This window comes from Adelges cooleyi, unplaced genomic scaffold (genome assembly GCF_023614345.1).
Source record: "Adelges cooleyi isolate 19-005CV unplaced genomic scaffold, UGA_ACOO_1.1 ACOO_flye_CR_arks_rails_tigmint_CR_PRNA_21, whole genome shotgun sequence".
NCBI classification, from domain to species: Eukaryota; Metazoa; Arthropoda; class Insecta; order Hemiptera; family Adelgidae; genus Adelges; species Adelges cooleyi.
The window spans coordinates 693183-717702 of record NW_026095871.1 but is presented as its reverse complement, the minus strand read 5'-3'; the positions used below and the strand labels follow the sequence as shown (position 1 = coordinate 717702).

Sequence of the window (24520 nt, the reverse complement as noted above, 5' to 3'; positions counted from 1 at the left end):
AAATGCATAGGTACGCCCGTTAATGGCTGTACATACACTCTATATATACGTATTTAAGTATATAATTTAGGTACAATGACCCATGCGAGTGCCTATATACAAACTTGTAAACATATGAAATGTAATGAAATAATTGTTATATTTTTAACGACTGGCTAGCCTCGCAGTCACGTGCTTTTGAAATTCAAACACAAGAATCGGTCATTTCAAAAACGACACAAAATTGAAATTTTACACTAGCCACAAAAAACTTCATAGCTCTTCTTAACTAGTTTTTACAGTGATTCTAATTTCTTGTACCTACTCAACATTTGTATTGAATACGAGTCTGACAAATTTAGCTTACACACAGAATACGTAACTAAATATATACTTATTAAGAGGGCGTCGCACCGGTGATTTTCAGTGGTAAAAACATGTTTAAGCAGACTGAAACTAACTTGCTTAATTTTGGTTTTAGAGTAAAAGCACCCATTATAAAATTAAAAGAAAACAATATTCCGGAGGGCAAGACGCGGTGCGATTTTTAAAAAAAATTAATTTTTTTGAAAGTTACAGTCATTTAAAAATGTTAAAATAGTCGTTATTTCTAAACTATGTATTGAGCGTTATACTTAGTATAATGAAAAAAACGCACCGTCTTGCCCTCCGAAATATTGTTTTCTTTTAATTTTATAATGGGTGCTTTTACTCTAAATCCAAAATTAAGCGAGTTATTTTCAGTCTGCTTAAACAAGTTGAGATGAAAAAACATTTTTAAATCGCTTTCAAGGATGCTGTGAAAGTCCAAAAAATAAATTAACCACCAAAATACAGTCCTAGTTATTGAACTTATAATTACACATCACAGTTTAACCTTTAAATTAAGATTTTGTAAAAAATTGCCTATACTTTACTCCTTAAAAATGGGCGATGCGACGCCCTCTTAAATTTGACAAAAAAAGTCATTTTTGAAAAATCGGTCACTTATGTCGTTTTTGAAACGACCGATTCAATTTTAGGTATTATTATTATTATTTGTTTTGTATATTTTAACTCAACGATGAACATTTCCCGCCCTCGGCTAATAAACTACTCTCAACGGCCGAGGCGGCTGCGTGGCCACCGGTGTCCAACCGCCAACGCCGAATTGCGTGGACACCACTCGTGTGTACTCACTTGCCGGCGTCCGGCGTCGGTGCGTAGACCGTGTGCTGTGTGCGGTGTGTGTGTATACCGTGTTGGGCAATAATATTGTAATTATATACGATTATCACCACAGTGGGTTATATATGTACACTGGCATAGTATGTATATATCTGAATAGTAGGTAGGGGAGGGGAATATTTGTAGGCCTGTGGAATAAAACTGCGTTTTTTTTTCTGTTTTTGTCGTTCCATGTTGTTTATTGTACGGTAGTATCACCGATCACGGTTTTTAGTCTAGTTCGTTCGCGCCGCCGTGTGCTCGCACACGCATGCTCTATTCTATTGTAATTTCACTCGCGTGGGATATATATTTTTATTGTGGTTTTGCAATCAAATAAATAAATATAAATAAAGCCAACTGACGTATTAATCATTTTAGCGTTCAAATTCAATATTGGGTAAGTTGTTTTATCGTGGAAAACAATTAAAATTAACGGTTCGGTTTTAAAATATTTACATACCTTTTTTTGGTCGCCGCGATGTTGTTATAATAAGAAAACATAATATTAATATCGTACCGCACAAACCGTCTTAGTAAATCATTAATATTAATACAATTGTGTTAGGTATATCAAACGGATGTCATATTTTAATGTATAGTAAAATATTAAAAATTAGATTCTACTGCAAAACTTAACCGGCAATTATTATTCCGTACCTAATATAAGTCGCGAATTTTCAAAATTTAATTATTTACAAAAATAACGATTTTTGGAACGTGAGCGCGTGGGTTAAAGTACTTTATATACTATCAATATTGCAATTACGTCTACAGGTAGAAAAGAATTACTAATCGATATTTAAATAAATGTTTTTTTATGAATGATAAAGTATAATATAGTATAAATATTATTTTGATACAACAAACATTCCGTGAAAAAAAATTGCAATGTCTAAAATACAGTGATTAAATAATGCGACTTAGGATCGAACGTCTTATTTTCAAATAATATTAAGGAGAAAGCATTAGACCTTTCAGATCATTTAGGCTTTTTTACGGGTTTAAACCATTTTTGCCTCTCAGTGATGTATTTGACATTAATTGAATCTTCCCTTCAGCTACCCCCCAGACTCTACTCTTACTTATCTCGTCTTCTTCGCAGCGTACGATTTTCTCCTTATTTTTTTTTTTTTTTTAATACATTGCCAAACTACTAAAGCATTATTTTTCTTTTGTTATTTCTGCAGCTTTTAAACTACTCCACCTCCGATACTCTACTCTATTGACTAAGTCTATAATATAATAATATCAGGTTACCTCAAACACCGATCTTGACGTTCTTGTTCGAACTATTTTTATATATTTTTTCATATTCTTTTGTTAATATCCCACGGTCCATACTTTTTTTCCACATACTTTATCAGCCAAGATTGTACACATATTTTTCTTTTTACTTTTCGTCACACCACACCTGTTCTTTTCTTCCATTTCATACTTATTTCCATTCCATTTCATTTCATACTTATAACTTATTCTACTAGCCACATTTTCTTCACAAGCTCTACACCCTTAGATCCAGTATCTTGTCGTCTGCTTGATTTTCAAACATTTTCTCAGAGGGTGGTCCAAAGAGAGTACCGCCACTGCTTGTAAGTTGTAATACATTTTTTTTATCATATTTTGTTAACTATAAAGTATATTCACGAAATATGAGTTTAATTTTTGACTTTATGTAATTAATCACATTGTTTTTTTGAAATTTCACTTTTTACGTGCGCTATGCAATAGCATATGTTCATACAGTTGAAAAAAAAGAAATATATAAATATTATGCTAAGCATCGAAATCCCAGAATTATATAAGAAAACGAAGTAACGGATGTATGTTATTATAATATAAAAAATTGTATGTACCTAATTACTATTACATATTTTATAATACCGATTTTATTATCGTCTAACTACTAAAAACGAATTATTTTAAGTGTATTGACAACGATCGTATATAAACACATAATAAATTTCATATATACATAATATTATAAGTAGTAGTTATTATAACTATGATTGTGATGACGAAAAGTTATCAATGTTTGTTTTGTACACGATACATAAAATGTTGATGTTTAATAGATGTAAATATACGTCGAGATTAAAATTAAAATATAAAATAAAATTGTTGATTTAATCTATATACTAAAATTACTAAACACGTTTTATTAATATATTCATTAATTATTATATTATTATTGTTATACCTTAAGATATCACAATACGTACTAAATATGTAATTTCAATAATGGTATGTGGATTGTGAATTATCATATAACGAGTAATAATTATTGGAGTACAGAGATTCCAAATAGTGCTTCTAGAGACAATGTCAAGTATATTAATTTTAAGTCGTCGTTCATAGTCATTTTTTGAACAAACACATTTTATGGGACACATTTTTTAGCTTATATATATGTATTATGTTATCGGTAAAATTGATATTTTCATATTTAATAGATGGTTTATTTTGATAAATTTATATTTAAGGTTTACATTATGTCAATTACAAAAACTGATACAATGGAAGAGCTTTTAGAAAAAGGACTAGACTTTTTCTATAAACATTTTCCTGAAAGTAAAAAACCTGACAAAATGGGTGTTGGACCGGGACGAGTAAATCTAATAGGAGAACATACAGATTACAACGACGGCTATGTTCTGCCAATGGTAAGTAAAATAATCGTTACGACCTTTTATTTAATGTGTGTGTGTGGGTCACGAGGATATGACAAATCGTGTATTCGTGTCTATAACCTAATGAAATATTTGGCCAAAAAAAAAAAAAGATATATTTATTTCCACAAAAGTTCTAGCATTTGTCAAACGTCGTGACCCCCAAACTGTACACTATAATATTTTGATGTAGCTTGCCAATCAATGATGATCTATTGTAACCGCATAAACTATTCGTTTGTTTTATATTGTTTTGTTGGTAATGTTGTTGTACTACAATTAATAATTATATGTACTAATGATCAGTTTATGTGGATGCCACCTAATTTGCCATTAGTATTAGGTACACATTATTATATGTATACGCCTAATCAACTGAAGTAGGGGGGTGGGTGTAAACTGTAATACCGGAATTAACAGACATACGTTTTTCTACATTCTGTATGTTGGTATTCACTATTCAGTATATGTAAACCTGTCAGTTGGTCGTATTACAAACTTTATAATATATTATTCACTGATTTTGGAGCGATAAAACATTTTTAAATTCTGTGATTGATGTCACGCAGGTGATGAACAGAAAAACAAATTTTACCGTAACGCCCTCTTCACTCGGGGTCAACGGTCAAAACTTATATTTAGCGAAAGGCAGTAATTATTTTTATAATATTGTTCCATTATTAACAATAATGATCATGTTGTATACATATAATATGTATCATTCTATATCATTCTATTTTATACACGCTACATTACCCTTAACCTTCAGTGTTATTTTTTTTTTCATATCAATTATTTTACTAAAAAAAAAAAATATTTAAATAAAACTGATGGGTATTAAAAAAATATATAATAATTTTTAAAAATAGTTACATGGTTAGTCTGAGATACCCAAATAAAACCCGGACTATTTTTTTTTTATCAGTCCTATAGTAACCCAAGAGATTCATTTTAGTTGAAGGATCCTTATTTTAATTTGTTTTTTTTTCTACCTAAGACCACCCTCCCCTCAAATTCTTGATTATCCTTCAAAGATCGAGTATGGCGAAATTTAACGGAACTGAACGGTCAGAACACTTTCCCCAAATCACTTGAATACCTATCATAGTGCTCAATAACCAAAAATTAAAACTAGTGATTTAAGCTGACATTTTTTTAGATATTATTTCACTGATTTAATTCAAGAAATAACGAGGTATAATTAAAAAATATGAAAAATTTACTTTAATAATAATCCCTTTTAACTTTAAGTACAAATTGTATAAGTAAAACCAGAGTAATTTTAACTAATAATTCTTATTAAGCTGAAACTGAAAGTACTGAACATGGGTAATTCTAACCACTTTTTGCTTGGATTTGGCATTTGTCTAGGTTTTTGAAATAAAATACTATAGAATGTAAAAAATAGATTAAATCCCCGGAGAACACCCTACTAGAAATACAAATTAAGAGTAAATTTCTTAAACATTTTCGATAAAAACTATTTGTTATTCATTTTTTATTTTTATTTAAAATACAAGGAAATATTATTAAGATATATTTCTGGGCTTTTTAATACCTTCTTGTTTTTTGTTTAAATCGTGATATCAGTGGAATAATTTTTTATCTTTGATGATATTCAAACTCATTTCAATTGAAAACACTAATTTTAATTTTTTTGTCATTTAGTTAGTAAAGCACTACGATATGTAATTCAAGTGCTTTGGGACGGGTGTTCTTATCGTCTATTCCGAATGTTATCCAACATATAGTTGTAGATTATACATTAAAGAAAATAAATAAACGCACACGGATTGTATAAATTTAACAACTGAATAAAATAGTTTATTAATAACACCTCCTACTCCATTGGCTGTCAGCACTCAGCCCACACGGCTCACCCCTTTACACCGACCTTACAATTAACCATAACATGTGCAATATCAAAAAATGTATTAAATCTATAAGTTAAAAATTCTAATTTACCGGACTCGGTTAACAATCATCTACCAGGTCTAAAAAAAAATTGCAAAAACGTTTGGATACTGATATATTTCATAGTAACATCCCTATATGATTTAATGCATATTTTAAAAAATTCAGTGTGAAGTGCACTCTTTTTAACTAATATAATAATAGTAGGTATAACCATTGAGTATATATTAGTAAATTGGTACCTACCGGAGTAAATGAATTTCTAGCCCTACCATTATTCGGTCGTACACATTTGACATTACACTAAAATCACAATCTATGCTCAATGGTAACTATAACTTCAGTAAATCATTACCTTTTAGCCAGTACATCCTTTATTTCTTTTGCGAGTGCCGAAATAAAACTTAAGACCAAAATAGTAATACCTAAAAAAGCTGTTCCATCAAACGTGTTAGTTACAAATTACAATCTAAACTGCTCGTGTGATGAGCACAGTAATTACCGAATTTGGAAAAACCCGCACACACACGCTGGTCATCGATAGACGATAACTGATAACCAATAATTGGAAAAACAATATGTTTGGTTTGTTTTCGCATATGAGGTATTTTTATTTAGATAATTGCTATGATCATAAAAAAAAAGTAATGAATGTCGATAAGAATTATTATCAAGAAAAGTGTAAGAATTAATTAATCTTAGTGTTTTCGGTCAATACCATGAGCCAACAGGCTAACTGTTGTAGAAATTAAGAATTATATTTTTGATCTACATCGTTACATCTACATTATCGTTTTAATTATTATTTTTTGCTCATTAGCTACATATAATGTAGTGTAAGTGTTTTATTTTATAGAGCAACGTTGGCGGTTTATAACACAGAATTTCCTATACTGCTCGTTAGGATAGTCTGCTAAATTAAAATCTGGTGACAAATCAAATTGTTGAGGTCGAATCAATTGAGTGGCCTCATTGTCGAGGAAAAGGTAGACGAAAATGAAATTTTCATCAATGGCATTAAAAATTTACTTAAATAGTAGTGACTTATTATCGATGGCGCCAAAGTAGATTTTTAAAAGTGTGGTGGTAATAAATAATAAGTACCGTGGAAAAATTATTTAAATAACTAAACAAATAAACAAGGCATCCGACAAACACTTAGTATCATACTCCACTTACAACATTTTGCTAAGTATAATGCATATTATAATGTACATACTAGTACATCCATAATTCAAAACATTTAACAGCATATTTAAATTCAACATAGAAACTAAAATTAAAAGATAGCATTAAAAAGTTTAGAATTTAGATGAACATAAAATTAAGGTTCATTAAATTTTTTGTCGAAGTCTTAACTTCAGTGAATGTTGTTTAAATTTCTCATTATTTTTCCACACACACACACACACCATGCTCGTTTTATTATGGGCGCCGTCCAAAAACCGCATATTTTCCATAGGTCAAAACCGCACACATTTTTTCTTTTGTTAATCGGGTCGATTTCAGGTAAATTTAAAATAAAAATACATTGGAAACAAAGTTAAGTTTCGAAAGTTATTTTTCTTATAATTAGTTATACTTTTTCTAAAATGTGTCATACGGTTGGAAAATATTAAAAAAAAAAAAATTGAATAAAATATTTATAAAACATTTAAAAATGTTTAAATATGCCTAAACTTACATCCTATTATTTTTAAATATTGAAGTAGACTTATTTTATTTACTTGGACATGCCAATCATTATAATAGTTTCCAAATTGTAATAACAATAAAATATGCATTCATTCTTCAATATAATATGCCCCACTTGTCGAGTAGGTCAATGTCTTATATACGTTTTTTCTTTGCGTTTTTTTTATTATGAAATATCTTCAAACAGGTCAATCTACTTTTGATGTGTTGTTCAAATTCTTTTTGCCAGACAATGTATGTAATTTACTATTGGGATTTTGTAACGGCTAAGTCGATCTTGACAATATTGTTATGACGGGGAAATTCAATAAGTTGATCAAGAGACACCTTATAGTCTGAAGTTGCTTTCTGAATTTGAACTCCGTCTAATAATTTATCTGGTTGCTCATAAAGATTATTGGGCATCAGAGCTAGGCTAATTTGATTACTGACTTACCTGTATTAGGAGCCTGGAGAGTTTTTATATGTATAAACTACCATCTCATGCTACTCCTATGCAAATAATATATCATCAGATATTTACTAAATTTCTATAGACTACTCATTTGTCACATGTTTAAGGAACCAATAAGAAGTGTCTGTTTATTAATTTAACGTTAACTGAACGTACATAAGTGTTATTGTTGTGCATTTTTTTTTTAAGCGGATAAAGCATATCTTATATAAGTGTTAAACAATCAAAGCAAACTATCTGATGGCTGTTGAAAAAAACCATTTTAACCGTCAACTAGTCTATCTTATCTAAAGACAACAAAGTCGTATGTAAACAATTTTTTTGCGTCGACGTGAGACGTTTACATACTTACGATAGCAGTATGGCTTAAACGTATTCGGCCTTTAAACAATTAAATAACATAAGTATGTTAATTAAAGGACGTTTGTCGTTTTTTGACATCAACTTTCGTAATCAGATCAAAACTCATAAATAATATGATACTAATCTGTAAAGCACAAGTGGGTGGCATGTCAGTCGACAGCCCTTTTGGCCTTTAACAAATATATTATGATTTTGGTCTCATTTAAGCACAGTGAAAAGCGGCGCATAAAAATAGGTGTTATTGAAGAAATAGTAAACACTGTACGATAAAAAACTTGTTTTTGAATAACAAAAAATCACTTGTACCCTATTGCGGTTTTCGTCACTTCATTTAAAATATATTCCTATAGAGAACATAACAAAAGTATTCTTATTATTAATAAGTATAAAATTAATTTAATGTAGATTAAATATTATATTTGAGTATAAGAGGTGTGTAGTATAGAAAAGCCAAAATCAGTGTTGTATTTAAAATTTCTTCTAGGGGATATGAAAAAAAAAAAAAAATGTTGTCATTACCTAACCCCCTTGTATACATCTTGTCCTTATAGCCGGTACAAAAAAAAATGTTCATGCATATTTTTTAATAGTCCATACTTTAGAGGGAAAAACCTGGTGTGGGGAGGTAATATTTATCACCCTGTGAATAGGATACTGCCAAAAAATATTCTAGTAGCTAGTATTTATTAATTATTGATATTTATATTTTATTTTTTTCAGGCATTGCCGATGGTAACGATTATGTTGGGACGAGCCAATAACACTGATACTTGTCGAGTGGTAACCGCATGTGTTGATTTCGATGACACGATTGACTCAAACAGAACAGAATTTAAAATTCCCACCGTTAAGCCACTATCCGTGGGCACACCGAAATGGGCCAACTACGTCAAAGGAGTGATCGCATGTTTCCAAAGTGCGTACCCATAGCCATAGACTATGATAGGCACGTACTATTTATATTTAAATAAGTATTTTGTATTGTTTAATTAGGCGGAACGGTTGTGCCGCTAACGAACATTGTGTTCGTTAAACAATTTAGTGTAATGAGTAGAGAAAGAAAAGCGCACTTTAATCACTTTTAATTTGCTAAACTAAATGAAAATCGTTATTATTTTTTGTATAGTAATATGTACATGTTAAACTTCTTGTGCGTCGGCAATAATTATTTTTAAATATTTTTTTGTATTTGTCTGTACACAGGTATTGTGGTAGGATTCGATGCAGTGATTTTATCAAGCGTACCATTAGGCGGTGGGCTTTCCAGTAGTGCTTCCTTGGAAGTAGCTACTTATTCATTCATCGAAGCTATTACTGGGAATAAAACAATTCAGTAACTAAATAACTCTCTGAATAACAATCAATTACGACGTGTGTCTATAATAACAATATATAATATTTCAGATTAGTCAAAAAAGCCATGGTATGCCAAAAAGCCGAGCATATGTTTGCCGGAGTACCTTGTGGAATAATGGATCAGTTTATTTCCGTAATGGGAGTACACGGGCATGCATTGCTCATAGATTGCAAGTCAGTACTAACTGTGATAATAAATTGTAGCTTTATATTAAGCCTATCTCGTGGCTTAAGCGTGTAGGTTTTTTTATTCTTAATGAAAATATACGAGTACCTACTTTAAATGATGACAGATAGATAACTGATAAATACCTATTGTGTTGTGTATTTTGTATGCAACTAAAAAATAAATAAGTACTTCAAATTTTTAACGCTGATCTTTTTAGTATAAGATAATAAGAATTATTTAGTAACTAGTTTTGTTTATTTCTATAATACAATTCTTATTGTAATTTTAAATGTTATAAATTGTTGCGTTCTTAGACAAATACAAGTTACTTGGTTGACTCTAACTCCAAATAGAAAACCCTTACACTTGACAAATCTGCTTTAAACTTATTAAACATATTCGTTATACGATCATCGGGAAACCGCCGTTAAGTTATAGATTTTATTAAGGTTTTAACGGTTTCCATTCCGTCAGTTGTATAATAATATTATAAGACAGAAGACGGTTTACAAATTGTTTACACAGAGCAAAAATAATATATTTATGTTTTAAAAACATTTTTAGAACATTACAATATCAACCCGTTCCACTGACTGAAAACACATATGTATTTTTGATAACTAACTCAAACATTCATCACGAATTATCGAATGGCCAATATCAACTGAGACGATATCAATGCGAAGAAGCAAGTGATTTGTTAAACGTCCCAAGTCTCAGATTAGCTACAATGGATAATCTTAACCGTAGGACATGCAAATGATTATACTAATACGCGCAGTTTGTGCAGGGTGTATAGTTTTATATTATATTATAATATTTTTTTTTTTTTAGGGGTGCATTTCGAAGGTAAAATAAATCAAATCATTTACAAACGGGCGAGACATGTAATTACAGAAATTGAACGCACAAAATCTGCAGCTGACGCATTAGCACGAGGCAATTACAAAATGTTTGGTGAACTCATGAACGATAGTCACAATTCGCTAAGGTAATGTGTTTATTCGTGTACTGTGCCATGTACAATAAGTGTACTTAATTGTACATAGCATGATACAGTTATTAGCAGTTAGTTACTGGGCTCATTTTCTTTAAATGTATAATAATCGGTATAGCTGCTTATTAACATTCGATTCGGAGTTGTCATGTATTTTAGTTTCAATGCAAAGCAGAGAAGGCTTTGATCGTTGAATAATATATTTCTATATATTTTTATTATGTATTTATAAAATATTAGACTTGCTATTATAAACCTTTTAATGGACTTTATATTTTATAGAAAATTAAAAAAATGTTAAACACGTGCATACTGCAGATGTTGTATATCTATTAAATTAACTCAATCATTGTGTACGCACTCAAAAGTGTAGTTTGTCTACTGGTTAACTGGCTTATATCAGCGGGGAGATAATATTTACCGTTCATTGAATAGGTACATAATATGGTATGATATCAGTATTTTAAGGTAGATCCGCAAAACAACTATAAGATAACTTATTAAGAGGTCTATTTTCAAATGGCTTTAACTTCGCTACTGACTGGGTAAATGACATATTGAAAACCCCTGCCTGTCAAAACAAGAGGTACTTTTACATAAAAAAATGTACAGCTTGACAAACAGCATAAATTTATGCAACAATATCTAGGTGTTGCTCGATTATTGTTATCTGTATGTAGTGTTTGAACTAATCTTTTTAATTATTGTATTTGTATAATTTACGCTTGCGCCTAGACAATGTGATGTTTAAGACAATTGCACGTATAAGTAGTTTTGACGAGGAACCAGATATTATACCTATTTTGTTCCTCGATTCAATCGATTTAAAAAAAAATATGTTATAATATAGTAAAACGTGTCGTTAATACAATAATTATAGGTGGTACCCGCCAACAGGATCGCTGCGTAGACAGATAATAATATTGCACATAACATGATATGTACATAGTCAATGACTAATGAGTAATTGAACAAGTGTCCCCCGTCGCCTAACTTAGCAGATTAATTTGGGCGATTTAATTGCTATAGGCTGGCACGAAGATTTCACGCTGTTGTTGTGCATAATTTTTTGGTTTGTGTTCTAGTGTCGTACTTGAATAACGTCGATAACATCATAATATACCGTTTCATGGCCATTTCAGTTAAGAAATCACAATAGCACCCACGTCTCACGTGCTTATAAATGACACTTCATATTCATCAAAACTATAAACATATATAGGTGTTACACAAACAAAACGTAGTACGGTGTATATTTATTGTTTGTGACATTGAAAAACGTTTAGTGTGATGTAGTACGCTTTTTTTTCCAGATAACATTAAAATAACACAACAAGCGTGTAGATAATTTGTTTAAAATCTATTTTTGTTTTAAATTCCATTAAATTTAAGCAAACGCTCACAATGTAAAATAGCTTGTATAGTTCTCCACACAAATGTTTATTCCGGAACTTAATTATTAATATTTGAATGAAATGAGCCTGTTTTGATACGTATTTTACTTGATCCGAAAATTACACTATAGAAACAATTAGACGGTCGTATACTTGTAATAAAAAATATTTTCCTTTCACTTAACTGATTATTATAATAATATCGGCAACAGCTATATCGATACAAGTTTACCGTATTAACATAGGTACGTGTAAATGTAAATGTTAATTAGGTATTATATTTTGCAATATGATTCTTATTGTTTAAGTGATGGAAATCTTTTATTTACGACACCGCCGAGTGTGTGTTTATTTTTTTGGACTGCTTCGGTACATTGTCATTCGTTAAAGTATATTGTATCAAAATAGTCTTACTTATAAGGTCGGTCAAAGCCAGTCACAATACAAAAGATCAACAGAACCAACTAGATCCCCCTTGCGTACATTTTATATCCCCACCGATAGCAAAATATAATAGACTTAATTAATTAAAAACCAGCCAGTTAGCACGGTGAGTAATAATGTAAAATAATGTGGTTGCCGTTCTTATAATAATATTGATTAAAAAAGCTAATATTTTGCAATTTTTGTTTTTCACATACCTAATATAAAAAAAAACAGTTGAACTCTTACAGTTGTACGAGCATTACATCTACATAATACTTTATTGTCGATAAATTACTACCATGAGATAAGACTAAAATATTGAAATTTTATATCCGTAGGGATGATTTCGAAGTGTCTTGTCCAGAATTAGACCAACTGGTCGAGTTAGCCAGAAAAGTGCCCGGTGTCCTTGGTTCTCGGATGACCGGAGGAGGTTTCGGCGGATGCACAGTCACACTGGTTGGAATAATATTGTTTTGCATTTTTTTTTAATTGATTTAGTTTCTAAACAGCTTGATCACATTCCAGGTGAACCGGACTGCGGTAAACACTGTTGTCGAGACCATCAGCACGGAATACACACAAAACCCAAAATTTTACGTGGTCTCGCCGTCGTGTGGAGCAAGAATTTTTACCACATTATAGTTCCAATTTGTGTCGTACTTAAAAACGTTATTACAATATGATAATATATCTACCTATAAGTTGTAACAATATAATTAAAATAATATTATGTAATATGCCGTCATGCATAGCCAAAAGTTGCTCAGCTCATATAACTTATGAGAATGTGTTCATGTAGGTGTACCTCTTTATATTATTATCATTTGAATATATATTTTATTTTCTGTTAAAATGTGTTTTATTGTAATATTAGTCGTTTTTTTTTTTACATACAATTTATTTACTCTTACAAATTCAAAGTCCAACAATGATTATTAAGACTAAGAAAAATAGACTGGTACAATAGATTGTAAATAAACATAAATATTTTTCAAACCACTAATTTCGCCACTTCTTTATTTTTAAATACAATGAAGGGAGCTTTTAGACATTTATTATTTATAATGTATATCCGAGTCATGAGACGCCTTGAAAATATGCTATCAAAATTCAAATGTACAATATACCATTAATACCATATTTAAGTCAATTAACAAAAAAAAAAAAAACAAACAAATAATCCAGAGTTTTTTTCGTTTAAGCCGCAAACATTTGTTTAAATGTTTAGTATTAACCCAACAATATTGGTTTTATGCAAAACAAATTCAATGGGTTTCACACAATATTTTTTTTCAAAAACAAATTATAGTAATAATTGCCAACTCTGACGTAAGTCACCTGCTGCAAAATGAGTACATCGATTACCAACATTATTTTACACGTATAATTTGATGGTGTTCAGGAAAAACTGTCAAAGTCTAAAATAAAAATTCACTAATTTTAAACCGCTGATAAAACCGTTCTACGACTTGATTGCTTTTACGAAAAACCCGTACAGTTTTTCTAGAGCTAGATATGACACTAACTCATTTTCACAAATGTTTTACGTTGTTTTTCCCAAGCACCATCAAAAGTCATTTAATAATCATGAAGGTACAATTTAGAAAAAAATAATTATTTTTGTTCATACATTTGATAGGTTTTTTGATATTTATGTAATATATGCCTGTACATTATTATCTCCTTGCCTCCTGCACAGCGTTCATATCGTCCACGTTGGCTGAACCCGAAGAGATTTAGATACGCATATCAGTGGATGGAGAAGGGACTATCACAATGGCTTAATTTCCAGGCAATCGATTAGATTGCTGTGGGAAATAATATATTTTTCATAACATGAACCCTATAGGAGACATGGAAATGTTGATTTCTTACAACGACCAATCAATTTCCATGTCCCCTGCAGCATTCATATCGTCTACGCCAGCTGAACCTGAAGAGATCTGGATACGCTGAAGAATGAATGGAACAGGGACTGCTGCAATAGCTGAATTTCCAGACAATCGATTAGTTCGTTGTAAGAAATCTTCATGTCCTTGTCTCCTGCAGCGTTCATATCATCCATGTCAGCTGAAACTGAAGGCATCTGGATACGCAGATTATATCGTTGATACAAAACCATCAATTACTTTTCTATGTTTATCAACATAAAGTGTTTATTAAATTGGAAAAAAAAACATTAACAATATTTAACAGAGAACAAAATCTATACATGTTTACGTTTAAAGTCTTAAGTGTATTAACTATATTATATTGATTCAATTGCAATAAAAAAATGCAATGTTTTACTCAATTATACATTGAAATATTGGATTGAAATAAAATTAAGTATTTCTACTTGAAATTAATAGTACTGACTAGTGTAAACTATAATTAGCTTAAATTATAAACGAGGAAACCTTAACATTAATAATACTTAACATTTTTTTTTGGAAATAAAAAAAAAAAACCTTTATCTCGAAGTGTGTAACTATATGCTTATTAATTTGAAGACATCAAATTTTTTTTTAGTATGAATCGAATAAAAAATTTTTAATTAAAATGAAGGACCAATTATTAATAATAGTTTTGTTCTAATATCTCTCAAGTTTTTAAACCCTTCAACGAAGTCAAATTATTTAAAACAAGACTTATATAAACTAAATCTTTTACATGCCATTAATTAAAAATTGTTTGCTTTGTATTTTTATTCTATCGACTTGATATCATTTGGAATTGAACAAGTATTTAATTTACTTGGACTAGTTAATAACTTTGGTTGCCCGATCCAACGACGAATCGTTGATATCCCTGGTAAATTAATTTTAAGGGAATGTAAAAATCTATAAGTACTTTGAGATTTACGAAATATGCTTAAAGCCAAATTTTTTTCGTTTAAAGTCCAAGGGTCACCTCTTCTCTTCAGCTGCATTGTTACCAAAGCTTTCGAATTGACAGATGGAAATTGATGTGTGAGTAGTAAGTTTTTAAAATTACTTTTCACCTTTAAACTGGTAATTTTTTTTTTTAATTTTGAAATATGAGATAGTTTATTACGAAGTAATTTGCTTTTTACTTTTAATTTTTCTTTTAATTTTGACACTTTGAGAGAATTTTTTTCATTTAAATTTGAGCCGGGCTTTTCTGATAATTGAGATTCTTGAGAAGTGCAATTATTTGAGGAAGAGCTTGGAGAACTTAATTCTTTAGTTTCAGACGTACAGTGTATATTTGTATTAGTTAGAGATACTACCGTAACACAATCTTGCTTAAGGTCATTTTGTTTGATATCATTGTTAACACCTATACAAATATATTAACATAATTAATTTAAAAAATTACTGAAAAATTTACCAAATAAAGTTTAGTATTTATATTATAATAAAATAATAATATCTAAAAAAAGTGTTACATTATATCGCTTGATATACTGTGTCATTGGTTAACTATGTCCAGTCAATTAACTTTGAAGGTATTAGTCTTTTTTAAATTATTTTTTTTATACTTTTATAGTTATTAGTTCGGATAAAATACTTATCCAAAACTGGTTATTGACCAGTCAAAATTTTCAGCAAATTGTTCTTAATTTAAAAAGTTTACCAAATATATATGTTTTACCATTTAAAAAACTTGAATTAACACGCTTTTAACATATAAGGATGGGGATGGGGTTATATTTTTTAAAAAATATATTTAATTTGTCCCTAACTAATAACTATAAAAGTATATATAGATTTACTGTAAACACCAATTATGGCTTTTTTAGGTCTAAAGGATTTTTTTAATTAATGTGATCACCAAAATAATATATTATCATTTTCAAATGGAAGCTGAACTGTGATTATTTCCATAAGTTTGTGGGAAAACATAGGATTAATAAATAAAACAATACATACTTGAAGACGTAGATGGTAGTTCTGAAGACACGTATTTACAAGGAAGAGCAGCATGTGTTAATCTCTTTTGAAAAGAATTCATAAAACTTTCAGGTGCAAAATGTTCCTGGCAAATGTATCGTGAATATAATTTTTCTTTGGTGAGAGATAATAGACTCGTATTTCCTAGGAAATGTTTAAAAATCATAAGTGATTAAAAGCATATAATGTAGATTTCGCTAACATTCTAAAATTTTAAATATTTACATTATAATAGAATTAAACAAAATTTAAGATCTGTGTTTGTAAATAGGTATAGTGTTTTTTTATTAATTGTTTTATGCTTCAACCTATGATACACATGTAATTAATTTTTCGTTAATAAATAATACAACTATTAGATAGAGATGATAACAATACTACCATATAAACTTGTATATATATGTCTTATTTAATTAGAATGAAAGGATTATAATAAAAATGTATATTGTATTGCATATTTAATTTATAGTTAAACGTTTTTAAAAGTAAATATTTATTTACCTGAATTTTCAACCCAAATTTCACACCTTTCATCTTTTGGAAAACGAAACAAATGTAAATCAGGGTAATTACGTCTAGTTTTACCGCAATTATAAAATTGACATTTGTTGCCAGTCATCATTAAATATAAATGTAATATGACAATTTAATATTATTTAAACTATACGAATAATAATAATAAAAATAAAAATAATACTTCCGAATTCCGGCTAACGAATAGCAAAATATCTACGTGAGTTCCGCTAGCAAAATATGATAAGAGCAGCCAGGGGTTCCCAAAATGCTAAAAAAACCTTTAAAAAACATACCTACTGTATTGCCATTGCAATACGATTAGAAAATACTTATTATTTTTAGTAATTAGTAATTAAAAAAAAAAAACCTAAAATATTTAGACCCTTAGATACTCTCTATTAAGGCGGAAGGGGTTTCATGTGGGGGAGGACACTTAAACTATGATAACAAATATAGTACACATAATAGAATACCCCATATATTTGGGACTTAGAAAAAAAAAATCATAAAAAATACTTAGAGTCCTGAGAAACCTTCAAATTTGGTCTCATTCAAAACTTCTACTACAATAATATGGAGGTTTATATTTTAAAACTGAATGATGAAAATGTTGATGACATACACCATTTAATTGGTCTTCACCCGTCGTAGACCGAAGCCAAGTTTTAACTCTTCGTAAAGTACTAAAAGACCTTTCGGCTGTAGCCTGTACGACTTGCGGCTGGTAAAGATAGAAAAATGTCTAATGCAATTGTAATGCCAGGGAAAAATGTTTTGCTATGTTCTAGTAAATATATAATGTCCATGCTTTAGCGGTCTTTTTTTGCCATAAACTATACCAACTTTTATTCTTGCTTTAACGATATGTTATAGTGTCTTGTTCTGTACCCCATGGGAAATATATAGAATAAATACCAAAGGAAAAATTATACTTTCTATTAAACCAGTTTTAATGTTCACACATTTAGAGAAAATCCAAAGAAATAGCTGATCCACTGTATCATTTTTTCCACAAACTTCTTTCTTGTAGAATTAGCCGTGAAATTATCCGTAATTGCGAAATTTGGAATAAACAGGTAACTTTATAAAAGTCAGTTTACCCAACGTTATAATTTACTAAATTGGGATTGGCAGTTATAAGTAAACACGATTACACACCAAGCCATTTTTCCCATAGGCATAACTATGGATAGATGACATAAGTTCAAATATATTTAATAACCGTCTATAATCTATATAGTTGTCATTAATTGACTTTCCACAAGCTAAAAATGGAATTAATAATTATGTTCCATAATTTGTTCTATGGGAAAGTAGATATTGGGATTTATGCAATTTGGGAAAAGTGGTAGCAGACCCATGAGATATTAATAACACAATTATTATCATAGTGTTATCACGAGTTAGCGCGCTATAACGTTTCAAGATTTTTGTTGTGACTTGAGTTGTTGAAATGTTAATAAATTCGTATATACCTAGGCTATTGAAACGAAATTCTGAATGTGTAAACTATAAAGTTAAATAAAATCAATACCCTAATCTATTTGTTATTAATTATTGCTTAGGAAAAACCTGAATTTCCGATTTCAGTTAAATTTTACTTGTTAGTTTAGAGAATAATAATGTCTCTGTTTCCTGCATACCTGGATAGTAGTGCAAGTAAATCTAATGTAGACTTGGAAAGTAAGTATTCTTGATGACAGATGATACATTTTACGGATAACGTATGCAGGCACCTTGTACATTTTGAACTTATTAAAACGAGTTTTTGTAATGGTTGATGTGAACAATTTTATAATATTATTTTATTATTATTATAGAAAATGATGAAGATGTTGCAACACCCTCCAAATGGCTAACTAATTCAAGTTTCGAACCTGAAGCGACAAAACTAGTAAATAAAAGAATTGATGATGAAAAAAAAGAAAGCGAAGATACAAATGTTGAACATTTGTATAAATTATACAAAAAAAGACACGGAAAAAAGAAGAAGAAAAAAGAAAAAAAAAATATTTCTAAATTTATAAGAACCAAGTATTTAATGAACGTGAATTATTTTTCAAAATTGTAGCACTTAACAAATGTGTTGACATTTTTAGAGAACTTGCGCAGCACATAGTAGCCGAGTGTGATTTTGTTTCATTTGATCGAAAACCAGAGTTAGGAAATTTAAAAGTTGATAAACTCTATAGACCAGCTGCTCCTATGTAAGTATTTGGTTTTACATTTTTAGTTACAAATTGACTACATGAATGGTTGATATTAGGCACCCGATTTTTAATGTGGATCTGGACAATCTGTTATCAGTATTCATCTTTCCAAAATTTCACTGCTTTACACAAGTTTTAATATTAATTTACATTTCAGTTAACATAATTAAATACTATTAAATTATTAGTATATTTTTCTAATCGTTACTTGTTTTAAGGTTTCATTTTACTAAGTATAAATACTTAGATCACCATGGATGGGTGTATACATCGTCTAAGCAGAAAAAATACAAACGATATTATAGTTACAAAGAAAAATACTATGGAGATACTTGTCTGGAAAGTCATGCTTGTGATGATGATTTAAAAATGAACAAACTGATGTTAATCAACACCAAACAAGTTGATGAAGAAGCTTTGAGAAAAATTGAATCAAGCTCTATTAAATGTGAAAATAGTACAACACCAAATACTGCTGATTATAATAAAAAACTATCGGAACATCCTCATGACATAAACTTATGGGTCAATTTTATTAATTTCCAGGTATACTACGTAATATACAGTATATATATTTACATTTTTAATTTAAATTATGTATTTACAGGATAGTTCACATAATTTCAGTAGGGATTATGGCTACAAGGCTATTGCAAATAGAAATAGTATTATGGAAAAAAAACTTGCAATTCTGGATAAAGCCATTTCTTTGAATCCAGACTCTGAGATACTTTTAAATAAAAGATGGACAATTGCTTCAGAATTGTTAACAACAGATCAAGTATGTTTTATTTCTGATTTATAAATTACATACATAACTAGTGGCATATACTTTTATAGTAATCTGGTTAGATAATGAATGGATCCCATATTAATGTACAGTTTAACCTCCGTTAGTCACTCTAATGGTCAAACGGAATGCAGTCACACTGTGATTCAGGTAAGAACTGTACGCCATACACACTTTAAGTGTGACCAAAACTTGTGCCACTAACGGAAGGTTATGGGTCCAAAGAGTGCTGCCAAAACGCATACAATGTATTCTTATTATTTAACTTTGATTACATAGTTTTAATTTATGTACTTGAAATTTCAGCTTAAAGAAGAACTGTTAAAAGAGTTAAAAAATTGTAGATCGGCAAACACAGTGTTATGGAATTATTATATAAACGCCATTCAAAGTTCATTATCTGATTGCAATACCTTTGATGTGTTGAAAAGTTATTCAGATGCAATGCTTGCCATCAGTAAAATAAAACATGGTTTACCGATTGAACAAAAATTGGAAATTGAAAAACAAACTATTGGTTAGAAATTTGTTATTAAAAAAAAAAAAGAAACGGTAACAATTAATGGCTGACAGGATATCAGATGTAATTATCATAAACTTGAGTTTTATTGTAAAATATTTATTTTTTACTTTTTAATGCCTTCTTTGCTGTTTGATAATTTATGTTTTTTGATTTTTCCACCTTGTCCATTACCAAATGCAGGCTTTCGAATTATATCTTGTGACATATACTTCTGATGGTCCATTAGCTGTTGAAATGTATAATATTAGTTCTAGTGACTAGTATTTAAAATTAATTAAATCATTTAGATTCAATTTAATTATAATTCAATTCTTCAACTTTTTTACAGAATTGTTTGTAAAATGTGGCTTATTTTTGAGACAAGCAGGACACTATGAACAGCTATTGACTTTGATAAATATGTATTTAACTGTTAGCATCAAACATTTTGATGGTAATCTCATGGAAAAGTTTTATACAGAGTCTACAGATGACATTTGTAAGAAATCAAAAATTACTCGTCTTTATTTTTATAAAAAAAAATATGTATACAGTATAAATATAATTGTCAGTTGCGCTTTATTGTTAATAAGTAGTATTTCTTAAGTAATATTTATTTCTTTATTTTTAATTTTGAAATCTAAATAAAATAAATTACTTTACAGTGTTTAGCGAAGAACTTAAATCAATGCCTGTACATAAAGCATGGTACCAAGTAGAAACATTAAGAACTGTTGATCATTGGATGCCACTTCCAAAACACATGGCTGATACAGCAGATGATCCCCAGAGAGTCGTTTTACCCGAGGACGTGTCAGAATTAGTACAACCCATAACAATGCATCGTTCCATAATTACGAATTTGGTTTTTGCTTGTTGTATTTTATTGAAAATACCTATTTTGCCATCTCGTAATTTTGTTTTCCGTCAATTGGGCATCGACAATTGCCATTTCAATTTAGACAGCCTCGAAACTGTACTTAGTAGTGTTTTTATGGCTCATCATTTTCAGAACTGTTAGTATATATTATTTAATTTATTTTGTGTATTCTCTTTTTATGAAACAGTTAATTAATATTGTTATTTTTTTTTTTTTTAAGGTAACTACAGTAGTGATAGAGTAAGTAATGTGCTTTTGGTGATGCTGAAGGCTGCTATGCCACCTCATTATTATGACAATGAATCCACTTCCAGCAAAACATATTTTAGTCTTATCACGTCAATTTTAAGACACATAACGGATTGTTTATATGCCATGGACTACACTACAGAAGCAAATATGTTTTTAGTGTGGTGGTTGAGATTTGAAAGGTACCGGATAGTAATAAAATCCAGTACCGATAATAGTCATTTGGTTTCAGAGGTAAAGTGTTTACTTCAAAAACCGCAATACAGGTAAAATTAACCAACAATAACATTAAAAGTTCGAATTACGTGTAAAGTATTAATTTGTTTTTTTTTTTTTTTAGAAATAATATTCCTTTATTCATAGAGTTTGCATTACTTAAAAGTCAAGTGGGAAAAATTGATGATGCCTTGAAAATATTGCAAAAACTAGTTGATGCTCAACCAGTATTGTTAGATAACAAACCAATTTATGAAAATTATACTTACCGAGCCTCTTTCACTGCTATTTATAAAAACATAACTGAAATAATGATTCAGTCTGATAACAGGTACATTAGTGAATTTTTACATTAATTTGTACATAACATTGTCAAATAATTATGTTGACAGTTCAATAAAAAGTCATAATTGAGTTATTGCTTATTGAATTTTTTAGTGATAAAGCTATAAAGATATTACTAGCTCTTGCTACTGGCGTGTTACCAGGAAATGGCAGTTTGAATGATTTGGAACAAGCAAATAGTACATTTAACAATGTAACAGAACGTTGTCTTGATGATCATGACCAATTTTCACACAGCAATTTAGAGTACAACTATTTACCACAATTTTTCATTGAATGGGTTGTATGTCATTCTTGGTTTTTGTACTTGACTCAAAATGTACGATCAGCTGTGGTAATGCTGAAAAGAGTAGTCGATAGAATTGGGGACATAATCAAAATGAATACATTTCAAACACAACAGTAATAATTTTTATTCACATAATTCGTATAATATAAAAAAAAAATTATATAAATTTCTATTTTAGTGCGGCTGAAGAAATTCTTAATGAAACATTAGTTATTATTTTAAACCATCATTGCAACAAATCAAAAACTGGTCATAAAGATCTTAGAAAACATTTGCGTTATGCCATATCAAAATATCCTCAGAATATGCAATTTTTATTTTCAATGGTGTGGAATGAAGTAAGATACTCTACTGTTAAAATACTTAGAAATGGCTTGGTTTTTCCAGATTTGTGTTTATTTTTTAAGTTGAAGAAAAAATAACTATGTCTAGAGTTGTTAGGGTGTTACATCTTATACAATGTTAAATTGGCAAATGACAATGCATTTCATTTCATTAAGTTATTATTTGTAGGTAAAAACTGGTGGGTTTGGAACACCCTTATGGCAAATAGAAAATGTTTACATCGATCATGATGTTGCTGAAAATACGGATGCAGTTAGATTGATGTTAATTTTAGTAGGTAGAGAACGTTTACGAATGTCCAGTGAATTGGCTAAAAAAAATGTAACTAATTATCAATCTTCGATGTGCCAATATGGTGAGTTGATGTTAAAAAAGTGCAAATGAGAGTAAACATAAAATATTTCATGTGTTATTTTACGTATTAAGGAGCTGGGAATGATATTGATTTATTTAAGAACATGCACCATTTGTTTGATTTTTTTATACGAAATCTTTGTAATATAAAGGAAATAAAAAAGTGTCCAATGTTTTGGAGACTTTTCTTACAGTATATCGCTGAAAATGCACCTTTAGATTATAAAAAATATTTCTACGAAGCTGTTGAAAATTGCCCGTGGCATAAGGTATTCATAATAAATTATTAAAGCATTTATATAGTTTAGTAAAATATCAAGTTTTACAAGTACAATAATTTTGCAGTTTATATATTTGGAAGCAGCATTTTATTTACCAGAAGAATTAACTAACATTTGTGATATATTAGTGGAGAAACAGTTAAGAATACATATTACACATGAAGAATTATTAGTATTAAGAGAAGACTGAAAATTATAAACTTAAATATACTATGTTATTAGTATTAAATACGGTGTAATTTACAAAACAATGTATTGTATATATGTAAATAATAATCTCTTTTAGTTGGTTATATTAATTATATAAACATGCAATAAATAACATTTGTATGGAACATTTCATCCAAACACAATTTGCAAATCAATTTTTTTACATGGCACTAATATATTGTTAGTCTATTACATATTATGCGTAATACATAATTTACTTTAAAAGAGTGTATACTCTTATGCTTGTACAAAATTTGAGTTGATTTCCACAGGCCACAGGAAAATTTAGATTTAAAAATATTTGTACAAATTACCGTATTGCGTACACGTCGATAAAACATTTAAGTTTTTTAACTTAAAGTTACATAGTATTATCTAACTTAGTATTTTAATGCTGTAAATTAAAGATCTGGTCAATAAAAATAATAAAATAATGTACAGTACCTACTTAATACTTAAAGAAATTTACTAAGCTTAATATCCAATATTAGTTTAAAACATAATATATTGACTTATGTCTAAGAAAGAGGAAATTTTGTTTAAAGAATAACATAGAAACCTTATTGAACAATTACTTTTAAGTAAAATATCACCCTGTATAAATATAATAATTAATTTAAGAACAAACTACTAACTATATCTTGCATGTGTTTTCCATAAAGCTCAAAACGTATGCACAAAAATAATATAATATCTCAACGTATAATCAAATTCGTATACCATTTTTGCATTAGAACGAAAATAATAGGTAATTCATATAATGTATTTTACTGTATGAAACAAAGAACTGTACCCATATGACAAAACACTAT

General features: G+C 29.3%; 3 protein-coding genes across 3 annotated transcripts; 2 read left to right on the top strand and 1 right to left on the bottom strand.

Annotated features, from left to right (window-relative positions):
• The first annotated feature begins 1376 nt into the window (after positions 1 to 1376).
• On the top strand, positions 1377 to 13478 carry LOC126834632 (galactokinase-like). Its single transcript, XM_050566710.1, has 9 exons — positions 1377 to 1585; positions 3669 to 3848; positions 9001 to 9196; positions 9484 to 9613; positions 9685 to 9810; positions 10370 to 10551; positions 10640 to 10796; positions 12961 to 13081; positions 13151 to 13478. Exons 2-9 carry the CDS (start codon positions 3678 to 3680, stop codon positions 13265 to 13267), a joined length of 1200 nt encoding a protein of 399 aa, XP_050422667.1. The 5' UTR covers positions 1377 to 1585; positions 3669 to 3677; the 3' UTR covers positions 13268 to 13478.
• Positions 13479 to 15137: 1659 nt separating this feature from the next.
• On the bottom strand, positions 15138 to 17224 carry LOC126834646 (uncharacterized). Its single transcript, XM_050566730.1, has 3 exons — positions 17023 to 17224; positions 16501 to 16665; positions 15138 to 15907 (listed from the first exon to the last, which is right to left on the bottom strand). The coding sequence occupies exons 1-3, from the start codon at positions 17141 to 17143 to the stop codon at positions 15312 to 15314; spliced, it is 882 nt and encodes a 293-aa protein (XP_050422687.1). The 5' UTR covers positions 17144 to 17224; the 3' UTR covers positions 15138 to 15311.
• Positions 17225 to 18465: 1241 nt separating this feature from the next.
• On the top strand, positions 18466 to 23829 carry LOC126834314 (nuclear exosome regulator NRDE2). Its single transcript, XM_050566139.1, has 15 exons — positions 18466 to 18720; positions 18858 to 19071; positions 19137 to 19244; positions 19466 to 19793; positions 19855 to 20028; positions 20344 to 20554; positions 20889 to 21038; positions 21205 to 21555; positions 21640 to 21934; positions 22009 to 22215; positions 22323 to 22631; positions 22697 to 22856; positions 23032 to 23218; positions 23290 to 23486; positions 23563 to 23829. The coding sequence occupies exons 1-15, from the start codon at positions 18660 to 18662 to the stop codon at positions 23686 to 23688; spliced, it is 3078 nt and encodes a 1025-aa protein (XP_050422096.1). The 5' UTR covers positions 18466 to 18659; the 3' UTR covers positions 23689 to 23829.
• The last annotated feature ends 691 nt before the right edge of the window (positions 23830 to 24520 follow it).

Coding starts and splice junctions, on each gene's coding strand:
- LOC126834632 (XM_050566710.1), top strand. CDS start 3,678: ATGTCAATTACAAAAACTGATACAATGGAAGAGCTTTTAGAAAAAGGA. Junction 9,811..10,369: donor GCATTGCTCATAGATTGCAA/GTCAGTACTAAC, acceptor AAACATTTTTAG/AACATTACAATATCAACCCG. Junction 13,082..13,150: donor GCGGATGCACAGTCACACTG/GTTGGAATAATA, acceptor ATCACATTCCAG/GTGAACCGGACTGCGGTAAA.
- LOC126834646 (XM_050566730.1), bottom strand. CDS start 17,143: ATGATGACTGGCAACAAATGTCAATTTTATAATTGCGGTAAAACTAGA. Junction 16,666..17,022: donor AATTTGGGTTGAAAATTCAG/GTAAATAAATAT, acceptor AACATTTCCTAG/GAAATACGAGTCTATTATCT. Junction 15,908..16,500: donor ACTACCATCTACGTCTTCAA/GTATGTATTGTT, acceptor ATATTTGTATAG/GTGTTAACAATGATATCAAA.
- LOC126834314 (XM_050566139.1), top strand. CDS start 18,660: ATGTCTCTGTTTCCTGCATACCTGGATAGTAGTGCAAGTAAATCTAAT. Junction 22,857..23,031: donor TTTCAATGGTGTGGAATGAA/GTAAGATACTCT, acceptor TATTATTTGTAG/GTAAAAACTGGTGGGTTTGG. Junction 23,219..23,289: donor ATCTTCGATGTGCCAATATG/GTGAGTTGATGT, acceptor TTACGTATTAAG/GAGCTGGGAATGATATTGAT.